The 22,990-nt window shown below is 41.0% G+C and overlaps 1 protein-coding gene across 1 annotated transcript in view; it reads right to left on the bottom strand.

The window, feature by feature from the left end:
- LOC143180906 (adhesion G protein-coupled receptor E3) overlaps positions 1–22,990 on the bottom strand; it is a 73,177-nt gene that overhangs the window by 18,764 nt on the left and 31,423 nt on the right. The window contains exon 3 of the mRNA XM_076380955.1: positions 7,859–7,964. Within this exon, the coding sequence (XP_076237070.1) occupies positions 7,859–7,964 (106 nt within the window). The remainder of the gene's footprint in view (positions 1–7,858; positions 7,965–22,990) is intronic.

Here is a 22,990-nt window from a genome sequence, read left to right on the forward strand (position 1 = left end):
TGTTAAAGAAACTTCGTTAGCCGGAGAAATTGTCGTCGCAGTGCAGAATCACGAGCGTTTTTCAAACTGTTATTTTAAACAGGCAGAACTTGTTGACTTCGAGGAGCATGCTGCATTGCAGATGCTCGGGGCCGCCTGACGTCTTCATTCTCAATTTCCTTCTCATGGAAACAATGATGATTCGATCAACGTTGATCTGAATTTACATATAAATGTTCTCCTTTCCTCGAGATTGACTCGCTATTTGGATATTTCACTCATATTCGAACGTGTCTTCTGACATTGGTCGATGTGTATTCAATTAAAGGTCGAAGGATTTTTTGTTGGTAATTTGCATAACGCTCGAGTGACAATAGGATTGAATACACACTAGTTATAAGATGTGGGTCGAAAATTGCATTGAGGTTTAGCACCTTCTTTCACAGTCTGTACTTTCCCCATAAAATCGGGTTTATGTTTGTTTCAAACATTCAAATTTTTAAATATTCAAATATTCAAATATTTAAATATTCAAATATACAAATATTCAAATATTCAAATATTCAAATATTCAAATATTCAAATTTTCAACTCTTTAGTCTCCTAAACTTTCAAATTCTGACCTTAAAAATCCTGAAATTTTTTACCTCTCTTAAGCTTTGCAACCTTTTCTCATTTCCACCCCTATTCCCAAAATCTCAGCCAAGGGAGCCCAGCTTCAAAGTTGCTCAACGACCGAATCCCCCATCGATATCGAACCGTTTAACACTGCCAATGCAAGCGGCATACTTATCACGAAGTAACTGCGACATTAAGCCGAAAATGGAATAACGTTCCCCGGGAGATTTAAATCGTTTAGCTAATTTAATCGTTTGCCCTAATTTTCCCTCGGACCGATCTAGTTGCGAACAAACGTCGGCATTAAGCGTTAAGCAATGTTTGTATCCAGGAACAGATGTGAAGTGAAATGAGTGTGGTCGTTGTTGTGAGCGCCAACGAGCACGAATGACCGTAAACAGTTGTAGAAAAATAGATTCAGATACAGGAGAAGTAAAGTTAATTTCCCAGGAAGGTGGGGGATGGCCAGTTAATTGACTGCGCCTTAACTTCATTTCTACTTTTAATTTAACTTCACATTTAACTTTCTCACTATTTTTCTCTTGTCTATATAAAAACGTTCCAATTCGATTTTTCACATCGACCACCAAGAATAAAAGAAACTTTCAAATCGACACAGTCCCAACTTCAGTGGTTCTCAGTCTCCCCAACGACCAACCTCGTTTTTCTTTCATCTACACAAAAGAGTTTTAGGATTTCACTTCGACCTTCCAAATACTCCACCAAAAATAGAAGAATGTTTGAAATTTACTTTATCCTAACTTCAGTGGTTCTCATACTCAACTATCTTCTCTCTACTTTTCTTTTATCTACCCAAAAGAATTTCCTACTTCGATTTTTCTAATACCCCTGCCAAAAATAAAAGAAACTTCGAAATTGACTTCATTCGAACTTCAGTGGTTCTCATTCTCAGCAATTTCTACCCCAAATTGTTCTTTTATCTACCCCAAACGGTTTCCTACGTCGATTTTTCTAATACCCCTGCCAAAAATAAAAGAACCTTCGAAATTGACTCTATTCCTGCTTCAGTGGTTCTCATTCTCCTCAACATCCAACTCTATTCCTCTCGCATCTACTCAATACAGCTCCCACTTCGTTCTCCCACGCGTTCCACCCAAATGAAAGAAGCTTCACGCTGATTTCCCTCGAAAAATTCCTTTGTACAGCTTCTGCAATCACGCAATCGCAGCAATGGAACAGGTTCATCTTATTTCATACACGAGTCCTTTTGTTAGGAGATCGCTTCCCGAAATCCAAGCGACGAGGAACGAGTGTTGTACAATATTATCTGCTCGAAGACAAGGCGCGTGAAAAAAAGTTTGGAGAGCCAATGCTATCGTGAGGGGAATATAAATCTGCGAAGTTGTCCAGAGGGAGTCGGGAAATTCGTCTGGGAGGCATGCATTATTTACGAGAAGCCGAGGCGAGCAGAACTCGCGTTGTTTTATCAACAATATTTGCTCGAAGCCGCCGCGAGCGCCGACCAGGCTTCCCCGTCTTCCCGACGGATAAAAAGCTTTCAAAATGGTTATTACTTCCCTTGTTGCCCTCCCCCACCCCCGACAACCCTGCAGACACGCGTAAGTTAAATTAATAGAATTAGCAATCTAACTTCTTCCTTCAGATTCAATTTGAATTCAGAAATTTCAGGGAATTAGACGCCACTGGGTTCACGGGAATTTCGAAAAACAGGAGTCCCCAGATAAGATACGATCGAGACTGAGACAAGAATAAAGTTAAAATTAGTAACAGTGGAATAGTCAATTGAGAGGCTCATACTAAAAAGCACCCCTCTCAATTTTTGCTCCTTTCCAGAGAAGGACAGTTTTATAGTATCTCGATCCCTTGTTTAATAAACTACAAATTTTCTTTAATAAAATATTCAACGACCAAAGCATGCACTTGCTCATAAAGCAACTCGTGAAATTAGACAAAGGCACTTCTCGTTATGAGCCTCTCAATTGAGTTCGTCTTCGCTGCAGTCTGTCTAGAATATAAGCTCCCATAAATTACTGTGAAATTCGTTTTCCTTCATTTAAAGAAAACGTGGTATCAGTTCTCTGTTTAAATTCAGAACCATATTTCTCTCGGCAGACATTACTTCGCCTCATCTTAGAATTAGTCTTCGTGAAACGAAACTACCCCCATAATCACCCCAGCGCTTACAACCGCACGTTTTCGCAGCAATTAAGTGCAACACCAGCAACGATACGTCTGTCGGTGCGATGTTTTCGTCTGCCCTCGCTTTCGCTATTAACATTTTACTGGCTCCTTCCTCTGCGCGGACTCTTATTACGTCTCTCATAGCGATGAGATTATTAAAACCGTGTTCTCTGCCTTTTGGACTGAGACCTATTGTTCGTAGCGACTGTGGGTTGTGGCCAGTCGAGCAAGATATGCAGGTTATGAAACATGTATTATGGTTCACAATGGACGTGGTAGAGACCTGGAAATTATTTTATTTTGCAGGTATTCTAGCTTAAAAGAGGAAGGTGATGAAGTTGTTAGCATGTTCATTATTTTCATTTGCAAGAGATTAAAGTTTTGACTTATTGCATCGTGTGGAGTGGTCTCAGAGGCGGAGCGTTATCCCCACTTCTAGCATCGCCTCGTCTGATTGGTGCCTTCCATAAGAGGGGGAAACGCTCCGCCTTGAATCCCACTTCTGTGATCTAATTGGAGGAGAGTTTACTACTGTTCTATCTACTAGCATCTCTTCTTTCATTCAACTTTCTGCACCTTATGTACACTATCATTTATAAGCGTATGCACACGTTCAAAGTATTGGAAATGCATAAAATACACTCCAAATAAAATTCTCTGGAATAAGTTTCGACTATTGTACGAGGTTCACAAACATCAATTTAGAATAACACTTGCTACTAATCAGAATAAATAAGAAAGTGTATTTTCTGCATTTTCAATAATGTGAAAGTGTCGAAATATTTAAGCATGATACCCTCTATTTAAACATATATTAAACACAGTTCATCTTCCGTGAAATAGTGACCAGCAGAGGGAAACAAAGCAAAGTTCCCTGGGTTTTGCGTTTCGGCCTGGTTTCAGTTTAGACGCGTGTAGACCTCAAGAGGGACGTTTCTTGAACCCAGTCGACGGAACCTTATCAAGGAATTTCGAGGACTGACTCTGCGGAGTACGCGTTGGTCCAATTAGGCGAAAGTTAGAGGGAAAGTTAGGCAGCGGCGAAAATCAATATCCAGGGGAAGAACTGGACTCCTGCGAGGGCAATCAACGGGGATGGATAATTTTTCTCTCTTTCTTCCCCGCTGGCCGGAAGAGCCACGATGAAAATCGATTATAGGGATTTAATTACTCGTCCGCGTTTTACGATAGAATCCCGCTCTTTTTTATGGTCGATGTCAGTCGTAAATAAAATAATCCACGCGAACTCGATCGCTGAATCGAGAGCTGATAGTAGGGGAGGGACGAAAAACGTTAATTATTCTTTGCAGCGTGAATTATGGGACCTCTTTGAAAGCTAGCCAGAAGTAACTGTAGTTAAAGAGAATGAACTGAAGTTGATTTTGAAGTGAATAATCGATGAGCGAGGGAGTTGAATCGTTTATCAGGATTAATGAAATGAATTCACATGATTTCCTGAAAGAAGAAAGGGTTAAGTTGAAGGGGTAATGAGAAGCTGAAAATTCTCCCCGATCTTTGACCTACATGTACATTCTGTTAGCAAGTATGATACATGTAACTCGATATAAAACATGAATACTAATGACTTTATTATCACAAAATAATGTTAACCATAAATTTATGATGATGTATGCACCCTTAAAAAGCGCTTAATATTCTATATTTTTAATCATTGCATTCTGACTGAGGATAATTGGAAAATATTACTAGAGAGATCAAAAACAATTTCACTCGTTACCACTATGGCTAGGATCTACTTCTTATTCGAGAAATAAAACACATGAATTATTTTTTAACGCAAAATTCGAATTTACATTTTTGAAAGTCTTTGAATAGAGGTGATTTTTTAGGAAATATGCCATCACTATCACTAAACTTATATGTATGATTACTGAATATTTGATCACATATGAGGCTATATTACTCACTGGACGTTTGACTATATTTTGGGTTATACTACTTTGCTGATAGTTTGCCCCCTTTCTAGACTAATGTACTTACTGGAGTTCGACTCTATTTGAGGTTATACTACTTGCTGATTGTCTGACCACATTCAAGGCAATACTATTTTCTGGACGTTTGACTATATTTTGGGTTATTCTACTTGCTGAAGGTCTGACCACTTTCGAGGCTAGACTACTCCCTCTGCCTCCAAAAGAAATTTTCCATACTTCGAAACTCTCATTTCCCAAAAATCATTCCCCTCCCTCAGAACCATCTTTCACCCCCTGAAACTTAATAAAAAAGTCACCCCCGCCAGCGAGATCTTCACCAAAAACTTTTCCTTCCCCGAGCTAAATAGACACACCGTGTCAGAGGTCTGACGTTCAGCATTGGGCACAATTACCAGTGAATGAGGAGCGAAACTAGAGTGGCAGGGAGCGCGGGACGAGCAGGGGCTCTCTTGGAATCGCCCCTGGCGCATCAGACGGGCCACAGGGGTGGCAGCCCCTTCGCGACACACGGCAGCCCTAATGACGCCAGGGGATATTTTTTCAACCCAGATCGACGAGAACAGGGTGAAAGGGTGAGTCGCGTCAGTTGTTTCTGACGGAAACCGCTCGGCACTTTGCGCTGTCGTTTTCACCACGGATCCACCCCCTCCTCGCCCTCGTCCTCCCACGCTTTTGTCCGCCTGCCGCGAGTCGTAGCGATCGTTTGTTCGCGAGGGACCTCGGATCCATTTCAAATTTTCGCGATTAATGATGAAAGCATCGACTCTACTTTTTCCATTCGCGACGTTGCACTGGGTGTCAGGCCTCCCCCTCTTTTCACGAGAATGAAAGGGAGTCTTCGTAATCTGTTCTCGGCTCTCTTTCCGTTCTGACGGTTCCTGCTTTTTGGGAACACGCGAATTCGCGCTAATTAGCTCGACGTGACGGTGGCGTCGACGAAAGCCCACGCCTCGGATTTGTGAGAGAATTTTTTCCCTAAGGGGTGGGAGATTTGAGTAGGTGGTTGATATCGTCGAAGGTAGATTTTATGAATAGTTTGGGGTCTGAACGAATTTGTAGTGGGTGTAGAATCTGGTCTGTAGAACGTGTTTATGTTTGAATTTCCTGCGGCTCTTGAGGAATATTTGGGGGAGATGATGGATCACTGAGAGTAAATTTAAAGAAGAGTTTGAGATCTCAAGAAACTTGCGTGAGATGTTTTGCAGAATGGTTCACATTTGAATATTCTACGATTTTTTAAGACTGTTGTGGAGGGACTTAGTATTTATGGAGAGTGATTGACAAAAAGTCTCAGAAATTTGGGAAGATGGTTTGATGGTACAGACTTAATTAAAAATAAAAATAAAATTCGAGTAAAATGTGTGTGACGTACATATTCTACTTAAAACAAAACAAGTAGAAGAAAAATATACAGAACAGCAGATTTCCCAATTAAGTAGATGATGTTCTAAATACAAGTGAGTGATATTATTTTGTAGCCCTATTGATGACACATGAAATTGTTAGATAATAATTTCGTAGAGTTTTATGAGAAGACAATTGTAGAAAGTACTCAGAGTTTGCTTAGTGTGGGAAGTAACAGGGAACCTTAGGAGAGTCTATAGAACACTGATGCAGAAAGTTCCAGTAAGTAGGTATGCTAATAGAGGGTAGCATTTAGACACTTCTAGTTTAGTTACCCTTATTACTGCATTACTTAAGGTACGCTTAGCATACGAAATACAGCATTCTGCATTATTTCATCCAGTCACATACCCCATAACACTTCGATCGATTTATTTGCACTATCTATAAGAGATGTTTCGAGATAACTATATTTAAAAAGAATAACTATATTTAAAACTAGAATTACTAATTATTCTGAAAAAATTCTAACTTTCTAAATTTTTTCAAGAGAATAAGACTCACAAACCTATATCTATTGTTAATATTGTACCTAACTATTAGTTACATATTCCTACATATGGAATATCAATGTTTTCATTTTGACGAGCCCTACAAATTGGCAGAGCCTCTTTAGAAAATAATCGCTACACTTGCAAAACTCTCCATAGTTTCCAACTCTCCTATCATCAGTACTTTCACATTCTCTACAGTTTCTTCAGTTGAGATTAACAAGTACCAATAAGGTGCATTAAATACTCATGCTTCTACAGCTCCTGCAGCGAGGAGAGCACTTGGGGGTTCCCCTCGGTCTTCCTCTCACGTCTGATCGACGCTAGGTTATTAGTTACCCGTGTCGTAACTTACGTAGAACTTTCGAATTGGATCCATAAAGATCCACAGGTTACGAGCAGTCCCTCTCGAGGATGCTTGAGAGACGCTTCACGGGAAAATCCGATGTGGCGAGGCTACGGGCTCGCGAAGACTTAATTAAAGGGGATTTAAGCGCACGAACGCGGTAAAAACCGAGCAAAAACGGTGCTCAGGTTTCTGTTGTTCAAACGCCTCACCCTGGGACATCGGCTACTTTGATCAATCGAGTAATCTCTTTCGACCTCTCGCTCGTTCAAAAAGAAATACAAAAAAGGAACAGCAGGTACATGAAACTGGATAAATCCGAATTATTCCTTCTACCAAAGCCTGCTGATGCTTACAGAGTTTCTGGAATGTTAAATTCAAGGGTTCGAGGATCGAAGACGATCTGTTGAAACTACATTGCTTATGCATGAAGCCCTGTAGCTTTGCAGTATAATCTGTTCTTATCTTCCACAGTTTCCCCTGAGTAAATGTATTTTATTAGACTACTCTGTGGACGTGTTTGTGCTTGAATTTGTTTACTCGTTATGAGAAAATTCTTGTGATAACTCATAGGTTCCCTGCCACGTGTTCAGATCATTAATTGAATAATAATTACTGTAAGTACTAGTCCAATACTATTGTGATGGTTTTTCTTCTTTGTCTGACATATTTCTAACTTTATCACTTAATTTTTTACACTGTAGAATATTGATGTTAATATTGAAGTTACTTTGAGCTTACAAAATTTGTTTCCAAGTGGAAGACAAGAAGAGATGAGGCCTCGATTTCTCGCTCCCGATTTTCCCTGCTGTTCCTTTCCTTTGCAGCCGTGTCTGCCACGGTGCAAGACACAAGATCGAAACGAGAGGATTCTCGTGTCCGAGGAAGCTGTCGAAACTCACCTGAACACCGCCCACTCCAACGATGAAGAGCAGTTGAACCATGAAGAGGGCCGCCAAGAGATTCATAAGGGTCGTCCCCGCCAGGCTCCTCAGGTCCGAGAACAAGCTGAAACACGACGAGGATTCTGACTAGCGTCGGTTCGAAAAATTAGGGAACTACGTGCGCTCGTTACGCTGCCACGGGACGAACTAGATCCTTTGTTTCGCGCGGTATGGTCGCAAACGAGAGATGGAGAGGGAAAACTGCGTGAAGAGGGTTGTATTGTTAGGGAAAGGGGCACTGGAGGTCCTCCAGGTGGTGGTTTTATTAAGAACCATTTGGAGGGGACGTATTTAATTACGTATTTAATACTGAAACCCTTATTTTTCTTAATTCCCAAAATAATTCTACGTTTTTATCGTTAGGATAAATATACCACTTGCTGGAAGTCTGCCCATATTCCAGGCTATACTACTCAGAGAACGTTCGACCTATTCTAGGTTACACTACTTACAAAAAATGTGATATCCCCTCCTAAATTCCTATTTCCGCTTGTCCCTCAAAATTTCAGCTATCCCTCTTTCAACCCTCCCCCTAGTTTCACCCTTCCTGAAAGATTTAAAATCCCGAAGGCGTCTTTGTGTCACTCTGACGCGACTAAAAGCGATATGTCGTAACAAGGGTGAAAAGGGGGTTGTCGATGGAAAAGTAGGCGGCGAGTAATTCGTCGAGTGTGAATAATTCATAAATCAAACCAGCCTGCGGAGCTTGGTCAAGGTGAAACTGTTCCCGACTGCCTACACGCACTCCGCCTCCTTTTCCTGCTCGTTCTGTTGGCACGCGAAAAAAAAAAATGTTGGCCAGCAGCCAAATGGAGCTTCGCGTATGGCATGAAACGTTATCGCATTTTTCCCAGGCGAGGGGAAGGGCAGAGACTGCTCGATTAAAAGGATCAAAGTTTCAGAGAATGGTGCATGACCTCGTCTGCCGTCCACTTGGTCTAGAATTCAAATGAAACTTTACATTTTTGGTGTACAGTATTTAATCGTTTAACATAGTGACCCTTAACCCTTTAGGGGCTAGTGAGACATGTATGACCCACTTATTTTTTCTATTGTCGTACTTAGAATGCTGCTGGAAGCCTGGTTAGCAGAAAAGAAAATAAGAATAGATGCTTGAAAAAATTATTCGACCACGAAAAGGGTATCTGAAATATAATATCATCGAATATTAATTTTCGAGAAGACGCCTGAGCTTTTTTTATTTACATACATTTTTTTATAAATATACAGGCCTGTTTCAGAATAAATGAAGCTACAGATTCCTATCAAAAGAAGTTAGATATTAACACTAAAGACAGAGTTTGCGACACGTTTCAAGTAAATGTTTCAGCTTTAAAATGAATGGGGGGACACTATGAGCTAAAGAGTTAAAACATTATCGAGATCGTAGAAGATAGATATATTTTAAGATAATCTTCCTTTTGTCATTGAAGAATTTTATGGTGAGAAGCTGAGAATTGTCAGGATTAGCTGCACTCGGAGAAACGTTAGCGAGAGCGTAATCTTCATCCAATCCCTTCACGAGTTTACAACAGATTTGCCTCACACTACTTACTGGGAAACGTTAAGGTATCGACTGGATGCGCTGGAAGCGACATTGGACCCTGTTTAAACGGTGTTTGCGAGCTTCTCATCGAATTAGATTTCCGCGAGAGGGAAAGCTCGCAAAGAGTGGATTACCTAATCCCATTCGAGACACCGAGGATCCCGATAAACACCGTACGCACGGTGCTAAAGTGCTACTGCACTTACGTCTATAGAACATCTGCGGTCATCAAAGTTTCATGGTTCTGTCCTTTGGGGAATTCTGGCTTCAGCAAATGAGAATATTAGAGGAGGTTCGACGAGAGCTATCAAACCGTGTGAAAACGTTTGCAGAATAATAAAATTGAATTCCAGAGGTGTAAAGGGAGCAGTAGACAGTGAAGTTGATATAAAGAGACAGCTTATTGCGAGACAAATAGCCTGCAAGACAAGTTGAAAGAGGTACGTATCTCGTGAAATGAGAACACATTTCATGGTTGCTGTTTCCTTTAGAAGACTCGTTTCATATTTTCCTTTGGAAAACAAGGAATCAATTTTAGAACCTGGGGTGTGGAAATTAGAATTAAAATATAGGTTTAGGATGATGTAGAATATGGAATGTTTGCTGTAGAAAACAGAATGTAGAATTACTGATGTAGAACTGGGTAGAGTTTGCATGTGTAGAATCTAGAATGTAGCATGGGAAAGAGTACAGATTCTAAATTATAGAATGCAAAACAGATGATGCAGCATGGGTCACTCTCTTCAAATTCAGAATCGAAGATGTAAAATATTAAGTGTAGAATAAAAGGTGCAGAATAAAATAGAATAAAAAACCGAGTAAAACCTAGAACACAATATAGAATAAATCCTAGCAGCATTGTAGCAGCCCTACAAAAAGATACAAAAGTTCTACACCAAAAAAGTGATATCTCAAACACTCAATTTTCTATCGGAACCTTCATTAAAATTCTCGAAGATTAGAAAAAGTTGCAGCCCTTTGAAGCACAGTCGAATGAAACGATGTTCACCATACATCGAACCGATCCCAATTCCAGCAATGCACTACTCAAAGAGTAGATTATGTAGCTCTGCAGGCAGAAAGGAACGCGACGAAACGAAGCGACAGGACGAAGAGGACGCGGGAGTAAATGAGAAAATACTAATCCACGGTTCGGTATTTCGCATCAATAAGCAACGATCCGTGTGCTCTTTATTAAAATTCCTTCGATACGGAAGTCATATCCGCGTGGAATTCGATTCAGCATCCGACTGCCGTCGATATTCCGACCGAGACGCGTATACATACACCCCCTTCCAAAAGTATTAGGACACTTACTACCATCAATGAACTTCCATTTTATAATACAAATCGTCAGTAATTAGAAACTTTAAAGAGTGATTCTACATGATAAGTCAGACGAGATTTTGCTGTGTCTGACGTGAGAGTTATTCTACTGATTTCTCAGTGTCTAGGGTGGGATATATTCTACTGATCTTTCTGTGTCTGTTTTAAGCCTGATTCTTCTGATTTCTCTGTATCTAATTATGGACTCATTCTACTGATTTCTCTATGCCTGACTTGGAACTTATTCTACTGATTTTCCTGGACCTGACACAGGACCTATTCTACTGGTTACAACGTGCCTCACTTGGAACTTATTCTACTGATTTCTCAATGTCTGGCTTAAGCCTCACTTCTCTGCGTCTGACTAGGAACTTATTCTACTGATTTTTCTATGTCTGTCTTGGGACTTACTCTACTAATTTTTCCTAGGCCTCTCAGACAACTTATGTATCGCTCTGCTTATGATTTCTCTGACCAGACTAGTTCACATTAGCAGTAGAATAAGTTCTAAGTCAGACACATTTCACACATTTAGTGTAATTAATCACTGATTTCAGAGCTTTTGCCAAATACATATGATGTGATTCAGCAAGTGTCCTAACACTTTTGATCGTGGCTGTATATACGTATCTGGATTTCGTAAACAGACCTCGACCGAAATAGGGTTCCGAAAAAGAAGCCGCGCCCGTCTCGCTGAAACTTGCTATTCCTTTTGCAAACTGGATAGCTCTGCGCCGCAATCAAAGTGCTCCGTTGCCTCTTCCTTCCTGTTTACAGGACGAACCGTGGACAAGAATTTCGCGTTGCTTAAACCCTCGCTTATAACCCTCGTGGCATTTCTGTTCACTCATGCTTATACCCTCTGCATGCTGCCTAAACACAGACCGACAAAAAAATTATGGGAACGAAGGTAGAATCACATTTTATGCATAGAGTGTCTCGTAATAATTAATGAAAAGTGATTTCATTTCTCATGAACATAAAATCGCGATCTGAATTGAATCAGTGAGTTGAAGAACAGGACAAGTCCAAAGCTAGGTATTTTTAAAGAATCTCAGAGCTATATATAGAGTATTATATTGAATCTTCTTCGTATGATTTACAATTAATACAATTTAGTTCTGAGGCCCAGATATCAGTTTCCAGATTAGTTGCAAATGGCCAACTTCGAACTTCCTGTTCTTCAACTCTCCGATTCAATTTAACACTCCCATGGGTTACAATCATGAATTTTCGGTACAATAGAATGGGGTATAAAATGCATTTCAGTAAAACTAATTGGAAATTTCGCGAGTTTTCTTGCCGTCAAAAAAGCCATTCATTTGTGACGGCAGTGTTCGATTAAACATTTTTTGCAGAAGTCTAGAGCGGTCCTGCGCTTGACAAGTCAGTGGCAGGACAATGTTGCATTTGGAGCGGACATTTTCAGAAAACCGACCATTACGCGATCGTTGAAGCGATGGGTTGCAAAGGCATGTAACTCTTTACGACTGCAGGAGCCTTCAAATTCCTCTTACTGGAGGAGCTGGCCTCCCTAAAAGTCCATTGGCGATTCCTCGTTCGACTTGTGAATAATTCATTCGAGTGAACTTTCAATGGTCGGCGTATCTACCAGGAAAAGGTATCGGAACCGTAAAAAGGGATTAACCCTCTTCTTCTTTCGTTTTGCCTCTCGTGGTCGACTCTTTTGGGAAGAAACTTGGCTGAGGAATTTACAGGAAACGTTACAGAAGCAACGAACAACGTAATAAAGGAAATAGACTTTTAATTGTGGAACTTCGTTAATGTTTGCAGCTGAGTGTCGTGAGTCTATAAGATGAAAATGTAGAAGAAACTGCAGCAGAAGATTGTAGCAGATAAGCTAACTTGAAGAATTGTCAACAGTGGATATATCCTAGAATGGAAGATGTTGAACGTAAAATGCATGATGTAGAATTTGGTGGAATGTATAATGTAAGGTGGAGGATGTAGAATACTGAATGTAGAATGTACAATGAATGATGTAGTATTGTATACACTATAGAATGTAAAATGTAATATGGAAAAAGTCAGGGTATAGTATTGGAGAGAGTACAAAGTGTAGAAGATAGACGGTAGAATGCAGAGATGAATAGAAGATTGAAAGGAGTAGTATATACAATCACATAAAAAGTAAAATATAGATATATATAGAATATGTAGAATGACGAATGCAAACATAAAAAATATAGAATTCGATAGAAAATATTGTAGAATATAGCAAGAAGTACAATGTGAAATGTAGAATTTAATAAAAGGTAGACTATAGCATATGAAATGAAGCATGTAAATTTTGGTAGAATACAGAATTAGGTAACATGTAGAATGAACAATTGAGGTCATAAAGTTTTATGAAAACTAGAATACAAAACTACACTGAATGTAGCACACAGAATCAAAAATATACAATTCTATAGAATATACAATTTTATAGAATACAGAATCCAAAATCAGCAATCTAAAAATTAACACAACCCAGAATATATAAAAAGTGGAACGAAAAGCATACAAGTGATTAGAATACAGAACCACGTCAGCTACAAACACAGTGACAATTAAATCACGCTTTCAGTTTTCGAAATTTTACATTCTACTACTATCACTTTTCCATCAGCAATGCAAAAGCAATAGTAGAAGAAAAGCTAACATAAAACACTGTCAATAGTAGAATCAAAAAAGAGTTCTTTTAATTAACGCTGGCACCGATTCCACCTGGTTCCTTGGATATAACCACAATAGAAATTCCTCTTTTCCAATTCCTTACGTAATTAAGAACTCTCTGAGAAGTCCAGAGAAAAGACGAAGGTCAGACACTAACTTCGGAAGTGCATAGAGTCCTTGTCGTCGAAGACATTGGGGGTGATTAAGCTCTCGACAATGACAAGTAGCTAGTCATCCAATCCGATTCGATCTATCGATCACCGTCTCGAGAGCTCGGACGAACGAGGCTTCTAAATTTCATTTCATTCTGCCGACTCTCGATGATTCATTTAAGCGACAAGCTTTTTAAACGTCCTTCGAGTCTTGAGGACACCAATGCTGTGGAAGAACAAAACGAAGATCGATCGATTGAAAATTTAGTGTCTCTTTTAGAGAACGAAAGCTTGAGTCCCGAGGAAAAACTAGTAATAATGATTCCTGTTCAGATTGAACTCAATAAAACTATTCTGAATCTTTTATCGGGTGAACGATAAACTCAGGAAAGCGGTATTTGGCTTTTCATTGACCCCCCTGATGATCTTCTGTAGACAGTGAATAGGGTGAAGAAATTAGTTGGATCGATTGTACCTACGTGATTCGAGGGAGGAAGACAAGTAAGTTCATGCGGTTGAAAGCTTATAGTCGAGGCTGATTGGAAGGTCGAATCAGCGCGATATCCAAAGTTTGCTGCTCGAAAGGCACACAGGAGGTTGGAACCTAGCTGGAGTCCCTGTCGTTCTCTTTATATTGATAGGGCTCCAAAGTTTCCGTGTTCTGTCAGCTCATCCACAAACGATAAGCACGAAACTTGCTGACTATCTCGTAACTTCGATCTCTGGAGCGAGTTCGACAGATATTCGAAAATCAGAGTCCTTCTCTGGCAAAAACTAGACCCTCTATCTAAATATTTGTAGCATTTTCTAATTACTTTAGTTTAGATTAGAATTTCCAGACGTGTTCGAATTGAAAAAATAGAATAACACGTAAAAGGAACCTCGTTAAGTGAAGAAATATTTTCATCTGAAAAGAGTTCGACCAATTGGATCGTTCCACGTGGCTCCCAAGGGCGGAGCCTTTTCCCCTCCATGCGTTCCAATGTTGACGCAATAGGGGGCGGAGCATTGCCCCGCCTACAAATGAATTTCACGCAATCTGATTGGCTAAAACTATAACTAATAATTCTTAAAGATTTTTTGGTCTTCTTATCCGAGTAGATATCTACTATAGGTTCACCCAGGGTCGACACTATTACTTTTTACGAGGTGCACGCTTCATAAAATATTTTCAAACGACCCTGGATAGTAAACTAAAGACCGAACTTGGAGAGACAAAAGCCTGGCGAACGTTTTGTTGCAAATCCATAAAGGCGTTCCTGCTGACAACAGATAGATCCAGTTCAGTTGAAAACAGCCACCTTTCTCACACGAGTATCACACCTTTAAATCTAAATCGCACCCCCGAGAACGAAGAGCTGCCGCGATTTCTCAGACTTTCCAACCGTGAAACCCCCCAGTGAAGCCTGCTTCGTTTCACTTCGCTGGTACATTTATACACACTTGCTCGTTTTCGAAAATCGCATTTTTCACTCGTTGGCGACGTCTTAAGCTGTTCGCCGAACTACTGTGATGAGAAAAGTTACAGTTAGTTTTTCTATACAGGGAGAGTGGCACTACTTGTGAAAGGGCAGGTGAAATTTTTGCAATTTGGAGAAATGCTTCGAAGAAATATAAGAAAATGAAAGAAGAATAGAGACTTATACCCTTAATTTTTATAGAAGCTATTTTTTGTCAATTAATATTGAGTAAGAATACTAAAATATTTGAACAGATTAAAAAATGATTTCTTTGAATTTTGTACTGTCTTGAAAACTTGTAGTCTCGAGAGTGTTAAAAGAACAGTTTCCAGTCAGTAGCTCATGAAAATTAGAAAGCTTGAAAAGCCTCCAGCTAGATTTTAAGTGAGCAATATTTTTACCACTTAATACAGAATCCAAAACGAAAAAAAGGAAGAAGAATCGAAAGATGTAACGACTAACCCCAGTTTCCCTCATTTCAATATCCGTCTGAAGTGACAAAAGATACTCCAAGACCTTCTCCTCCACTCCTCAAAAAGCAAAGCAACACGAAAGGAGTGGCGTGCAGAGTCCTGTCGCCGCGCTTGGAACAGGCATTAATCTCGCTGTCTCATTAGCGCCGCTTCCTCAGGGATAAGCAACCCTTTCAAAGGAGGGAAGTGCGCAGTGAGGAAGAAAAAATGGTGTTTCCCGTGAAAAGCCGAGCGCAATTACGATTCCTTGGAAATCTGGGCCAGGACGCGTCCTTTATCAGAATAGGAGTCAGAGCTGGGACAATGGACGCGCGCTGAATTCTCTTCCGCCTTTCGTTCCGTATCTATTCGCAGTGATTAACACTCGCGAAAAACCGTCTCCAGAGGAGAGCTAATTAATTTCACACGGTTCGAACGGTGACGACTGTTGGGGATCCTGAAGGACCCTTCGGCGACTCGCTGACTCAGATTCACGATCGTCGAACAAAAATGGGACAGGATTTTACGATGGACAAGTCCTATTACCATGGGGAAGAATACTGATTCTTGGAGCAATTTCGAAGTAGTATTCGACATAGTCATTCGCAGATGATGATTCATCTGGCTGTACAGCAAAACGACTTAAGTCATGTATTTTTGTGGCTTCGAGATATTGGAATATTTCAAGTTTTCAACTTCAATATTATTTTATGAACTTGTGTCTTCTTGAACGCTCGCTTTTGAGCGAAGAAGTTCTGCCTGATCTCTTTCTTGCCTCTGAAAATAGAAATTCTATATTCTGGATTTTAATTTACTCCTAAATTCAAATTTTATGAAAATATGACACAGGTAATTTTACCTGACAGTCAAAGATTTGAGAACCTGATTCAGAAAAGGTCAGAGAGCTTGATATACGTATATAGATCACTCTTGTTCCGACTGACCCCCAAATTAGGCTGATCTCGATGAACCCTCCCAAGCCTACAGATTAATAAATAATTTCTTGTGGGCTATACTCTTACGCTATTCGAGAGGGACAGGTTGAAGTCTGGAGAGAGATAGCCTGAAGGTTTTCAACACTTGCAAGCTCGGTGATTCTAATGCTTTGCAGATGCTCTATGTGGGAGGTCTATAGATCTATCTCTTGGGCATTCTCGCGAGCGGCCATGGGCGTTTCTCGCACAGTTTGCACTGATCACTTGAATGACTGCAGTCGCTAATGGCGTTCAGAAGGCTGAAGGGTTGCGAGTACGAACAAGGAGGTCGTAGTTTTCGAATGTTCGTTTTTCTGCGGTGAACTACTTTTTAACGACGACGTATGCGGCTCGCGAGAAGTTACCTGGTCGGAGGGAGGGGAAAGAAGGATTTTAATATTCCAGAGACGCAAGATCAAGCGGCAGGAAAATTGTGTCGAATGAAATACGAATTTCACGTGAGATGCTAGAGCACGAAGTCTTTTTGGCTGGCTGTGTAATGCCGCGCTCAAAATTCACCCTCTCATATTTCGGTTTCCGAAGGAATACATACGCCACTTTATGGAAATTTCTTTAATACTTTTATGGAAATATTTGTGCCGCGGTTCTCTCTTCCAGAGATGAAATAACATTCCTGCCTCAGCGATACGAAAAGGCTGCGCTCATTGACGTGTAACAATACGATCTTATTCGACGTAGCTGCGCTCTTTGCGCGTCGAGGTCGACGAATTTTTAGTTATATTTATTTTCAATCTGACTTTTCCCACCTCATATCTATACTAGAATATTTCAAGACTGCAACTCGCGTATAATTACATTTGTAACTAGTGGCTACCAAGAGAAGCACGGTCAGCTTAAGATTCATACAAATTGAAATAAGCGTGGGCAAGAGAAAAACTGCGATCAACACCATTAATATTCCCCTAAAAAGATACCTCGGGTTCTCGACGAGATCAGAAGTTACCACCTCGCGTAAAATTGATTCAGAGCTGCCCTGCGATAACAGATGAAAGCAATACTTCTCCAAGCAAAGGAAACTTTCGTCGGGAGTAATTAAAGTCAGATTCGCCCGCGTCAGTCGCAATAACTCGAGCTCATTTATTAAAATAAATGACTCAAACAAAACATCAGCTTGTCCGACGGAAACGACCACTTCCGCCCTAGGGAGCGCTACATTAATTGGAAGCCTTTGCAGCGGTCAGCGGAAATCACGTCAATTAATTGAATTGCAACGTTTCCCTGTCTGCCAATCGCTGCGCGTTAATTGCCACCTCTATATTATGAGAAATTCGATTCTACTCGAAATCCTCGTAGTCCTCCACTTTTCTTCCACCGTTTCCCTTTTTCACATTCGGTTTTGCAAATGGATCGAATTTCGTCGCTCCTGTTCTTCATACTACTAATCTATGCATATATATTGACTGAGGAATTTGTTGAATCTACAGATCCCAATTCTAGAAATATTAGACATATCTTTTATTAACTTCTTGAGGGAGGAAGTCTTCTTAAACTTAAGTAGAATAGTACTACAATTACCGATCTCCTTGTATAAGAAAATATTCCTCAATATAACATTCAATAATTATACTTCAACTTCTAAATAACCATAAGCAAAAATCTTAGTAAACCAGAGAACCCTGATTTCTACTCAACTCTCTTACACACCAAGCCATCCAATCTTCCTTCAATACACGGAAGCAGAATCGCCCACGCAAGCGTGTGAAACATTGATATTAGAACAGTCTCGATCTATTAATCCACCAAGGGGGCCCCCTCCCTCCTCGCGCGAAGGCTCAAGACGTGCTATAATACTCGGTCCAATAATTGAATCGCGTGACACGCATCGTTTACGTCGAGCCCTGGCGGAATTACGGGACACCCACGATGGTATCAAATAATTGGGGAGCACCGTGGTTGGGCGATCCTTCTTCCGAATAATGCACCCTCAGCCTCGTTTCCGCCCCGTGACTCGATTAGTATCTCTTCGTTTCGCTCGACACGCTCTCCATACCGAATACCCTCGCAGCGCCCCTCCACTCCACGCCACTGGCGCGGGCGCTGGTGGGGGGAACGCTCCGCCCACTGTTGCAACGCGGCGCGTGCTGATTCGTCGAGGCTGTGACACTACAGGACACAATAGCCTACAGCGCACAGAAGCCCGCAATAGCAAGAGAACGATTCGTCTGTGGCGCACAGTTCTACTGGGGCTTTTTGTGCCATCGACAAGTAGAACGCGCAGGAATAACGAAACACAATTTATCCCGAGTTTAAGCGTTCCAAATGCCTAGCCTTTCAATTATTTTCCACCCGTCTAAATATACAGATTCGTCCGTGAAACGCAGATTGTTGCTTCTTTACGCTCGGCGGAATGACGGCGGCGTTTCAATGCGTCCAGCTCTTTATTTACAATTAAAGGCCCGAAGCGGGGGAGTAACAATGCCGGAACCACTTGTAGCGCGGCAACTTTCGCCCCGCGGATTTATCGTGCTCGAATAAAGCACGGTTTACGCTGGCAGCTCGTTATCGCGCCCGGCGAAAGGCGCGCGAGACAATCAAGAAATATTCGCTTCGACGTGACCTGCTGTACGAACGTGTATTTCTCCGTTTATTCGCGTCGAATTCTCCCTTTCCTCTTTCTGCAATTGATTAAAAGTGGAGCAGGACCGTCTCTGTGGCGAGAAAGTAGTTTATTGTTTACGGGAGAATGGCGGGGTCACGCATCCTCGGGAACTGTTGTCTGTGAGATTCATTTCAGTTGACCCTAGATTGGTTTCTGAGTTACGCTTGGAAGGGGTCGCGGCTGATATCGGGACGATTTAGGAGCGGTGAGTGGATTGGAGATGATTCGTGAGGGATGAGGTGGAAAGAATGAAGAATGCTAGGGACCTGTGAGCAGTCTTCGAAGTATCGTACAGTTTTTCTGGGGATCTGAGGTTTTCTGGTAACCTGAGGTTTTCTGAAAAAATGAGCTTTTTGAGACTTGAGCTTTTTTGGGAACTTGGACTGTTGGGGGGATCGGAGCTTTCTGGGGACCCGAGCTTTTCTGGAGACCTGAGCTTTTCTAGGGATCCAAGCTTTTGGGGAACTAGAGCATTTTGGGGAACTAGAGCTTTTGGGGCAACCCGAGCTTTTTGGGGACCCGAGCTTTTTGGGGACCCGAGCTTTTTGGAGGACCCGAGCTTTTTGGAGGACCCGAGCTTTTTGGGGACCTGAGCTTTTCTGGGGACTTGAACTTTTCTGGGGACCTGAGCTTTTCTGGTACCTAGGATTTTGTCTTAAAACATTTGTGGCTTGAACTTTCCCTTTTAGAGCACTTGATATATGTGCTTTTGATACATGAGAGTTTTTGAACGTACAGCTTCTAAGCTGTGATCTTGTTACTTTAGAGTTTTCGCGGCTAGTTCGTTTTCCTTGATTCCAGTAATCACCGAAGCTTTTTATTCGAAGCTGTAAATATCTGGCCTTTTTATTCCAATCCATTCTTCATTTGATTCTTTTAGCTGATGTTAACTGAGTTTAGCTTCAGGAAAAACTCAATACTATATCTCAGACTAAAGCTGACAGGTAAGTGTCGACGTAGAAACAATAAAGATTGCTGAGCAGCGAAACACTGTTCCCGAAACTCGTTGAAAAGACGCAACAGAGAGAAGACAGCGGCGAAAGCTCGCTGAAAGCGTGCAGAAAGCCGACAAGCTCGGAAAAATGTTTGTTCCCGGGAACTCGGTAGATTTTAACACGAATTTTCGACTCGATGTCGATTTCTCAAGCTCGAACTTCTCACGCTCGCCCGTCTGTCATGAATTATTCACGGTGGGACTGGCGAACAATGAATGGACGCTGGGGTGTCGTTACATTTACTAAATGTGCTGGCACGCGTTTTCCATCGCCGATTTTGCGGAGAAAATCGCGCATGAACAATATGCTGACTTTATATATGTTTCAAGTTTTTTTTCCTTATAAAAATTTCGCTCTGTGGGAATTAATTTTTTCCTTTAAAATCCTGACATGTTGAAATAATAACCCAATACTATGAAAGGAATGCTACAGTACATTATTTTTAGAATTTAAATTTGTAGATTTAAAGCTGATGTATTAGTACTAAAATAATTTGTTTTAAACCTCCAACTACTATCTTTTTTTTTTATTTGAGGAACCTAACGAGACAGAGTCACGATTTGATACTTCTGTTATTACTCACCCAGCTTTATATCCGAAATTTTGGAAGCCACTGTACATCACGAACAAGGTTAACACTCAGAATTCAGACAGAATTCTGTTCCATGGAACGCAAGATCGCGCAGGTTGAGCCTGACATGTCGACAAGGATTTTAATAAAATCGATGCAGGCAAAGGCGCGGAAACGGGAATGATCGTGGCACTGTCGAGGCCCGTGGTTTTCCCTGATATTTTCTGCCGTCGATTCCTCCTTCGCCGGATATTGCGAGTCCACGGTTCGATAGCCATCGAGGTTGAAAAGGTTCGACGTACATCGCGATAGACAGCTTTTCCAACGACCACCCCTTGGTCCCCGCGACCATTGGAAAAGCGTGGAATTATGCCTTATCGCTGTATTAAATTCGCCCAAAAATCTGCGGCGGTTTCCACAGGGAAAAACGTTTCCGTATTTCCTTCCGCGGGGGTCGAGCATGGAACTACAATCGCATTCGGGGACATTTTATGGACCCTGGAATACATTTATGCATGTAAAGGGAGTCACAAAAGACAATTCATTATTTTTTAAAAGTGACGTTCATGCACAGCGACTTATGAAGCTTTTCCTGAAAAATTATTGAATTCATACGATAGAAGCTGGAGAATATTTTGATCTGTGTTAAAGCTTAAGAAGCTTAACGAGAATTAAATGTAAGCTGGAAAATGGGGCAGATGAAGGGTAGATATGCTGCAGTGCTTTACAAAATTAATTACTAGTTTGACTCTGCTTTGAACTTGACGACATTTTTTGAAGCTTTTAAATGGAAAAATACGTGACTTACTGGAAAATTATTATATTTAATTTAGACGTAGATTCTTGTAGCTTGTGACAGTCTCTATACAAGGAGATTCAAACATGTTTAATTTATCAATAAATTAATGGTCCTCAAGGCACGAGTCTCTTCCACTCCTCAAGCCTGACTCCGGATTCTGTTCATTTATAAAGTTCATAATACCGAACGAGGCTCAAGCTGCATTATTCAAGGAATTGTCCGTCTTCATACCATTATCATAAAATTACCATCGATTCCCAGAAGCAACGCAATTTCGCGCGCGACTATAAGGCGGCAGGATTCAATTGACTTTTGTATGTTTGAAATGTCAAACGCTCCCCCGCGATTATCTGCGTCGAGGGAACAGGAAAAGTGAACTCACGCGAGAACTTTGAAACAACAGTCGGAAAAGAGCGCCTTGGAAGTCCTTCCTCGTCGAGAATTAATAAAGTCGTTCTGGTAAAAAGTACACGGGGACTTCCGAACTAGCGTTTAAAGTTCCTCTTCGCCGTGATAGCGTGGCGACTTTTAATTCGCTACCACTCGATTAGCTTATTCCAACGCCTTCGGAACAGTTAAACGAACTTTCCCCTGTCCGATATCGCTTCGTGCAATTTTGATGAATTGCCACTTGAAAGCTGCTGGACTTTCTAACATGCAACACTTGCAATGGCCCTCTAAAATTTAGCACCGTCAGCTGTTCGAGTTCGAACTTTCTCTAAGTGGACATTGAAGGGCTGATAACTAAACGATCTTTGTCAATTTTTTTTCCAGAAGGAGAAAAAATATTGTACTATCGATAAATTAAAATTCATGTAATAAAAAAGATTCATTATGTTACATGTGTTATGTTTTTGAGATTTAATGAGCCTCTACTGTCTACTGTAGAGTCGCTTTCAATTATCGAGACACTAGTTGTACACATATTATCGACTCCCATGTTCAGACCAACTATCGAATCCTAAATTTTGCCCATTAATCTACTCCCAAATCACGTTCGATTATCGAGACACTAGTTGCACATAAATTATCGACTCCCATGTCGGGACCATCTATCGAATTCTAAATTTCGTCCAACTATCGAATCCCATGTCGCGTCCAATTATCAGGAAACCAATTCTGTTGCACGTATGGAATCCCAAGTCGCGTTCAATTATCGAGACACTAGTTGCGCACAAATTATCAAGTCTCAAATCGTGTCCAACTATCGAATCCTAAACCTCCTCCAGCTATCGAATCACAATTCGCGTCCAATTATCAAGAAACTAATTCTATTGCACTTACGGCGACCCCAAGTCGCGTTCAATTATCGACTCAACCCCAAACTAGAACCTCCCCCCTTAACAACCCGACTCTAGAAACCTCCCACCCCTTTTCTTCCTTCATCTCGAAAGTAGCTTCAGATTTTGGTCCCCTCCCCAGCTTCGATCATCATTATCTCGTTTCCGCGCTGCACGGTGACACAGAATGAACGTCTAGGACAAAGCGCGTTCTATAAGGCAGCAGAAAAGAGGGG

This window comes from Calliopsis andreniformis, chromosome 1 (genome assembly GCF_051401765.1).
Source record: "Calliopsis andreniformis isolate RMS-2024a chromosome 1, iyCalAndr_principal, whole genome shotgun sequence".
In the NCBI taxonomy this organism is placed as follows: Eukaryota; Metazoa; Arthropoda; class Insecta; order Hymenoptera; family Andrenidae; genus Calliopsis; species Calliopsis andreniformis.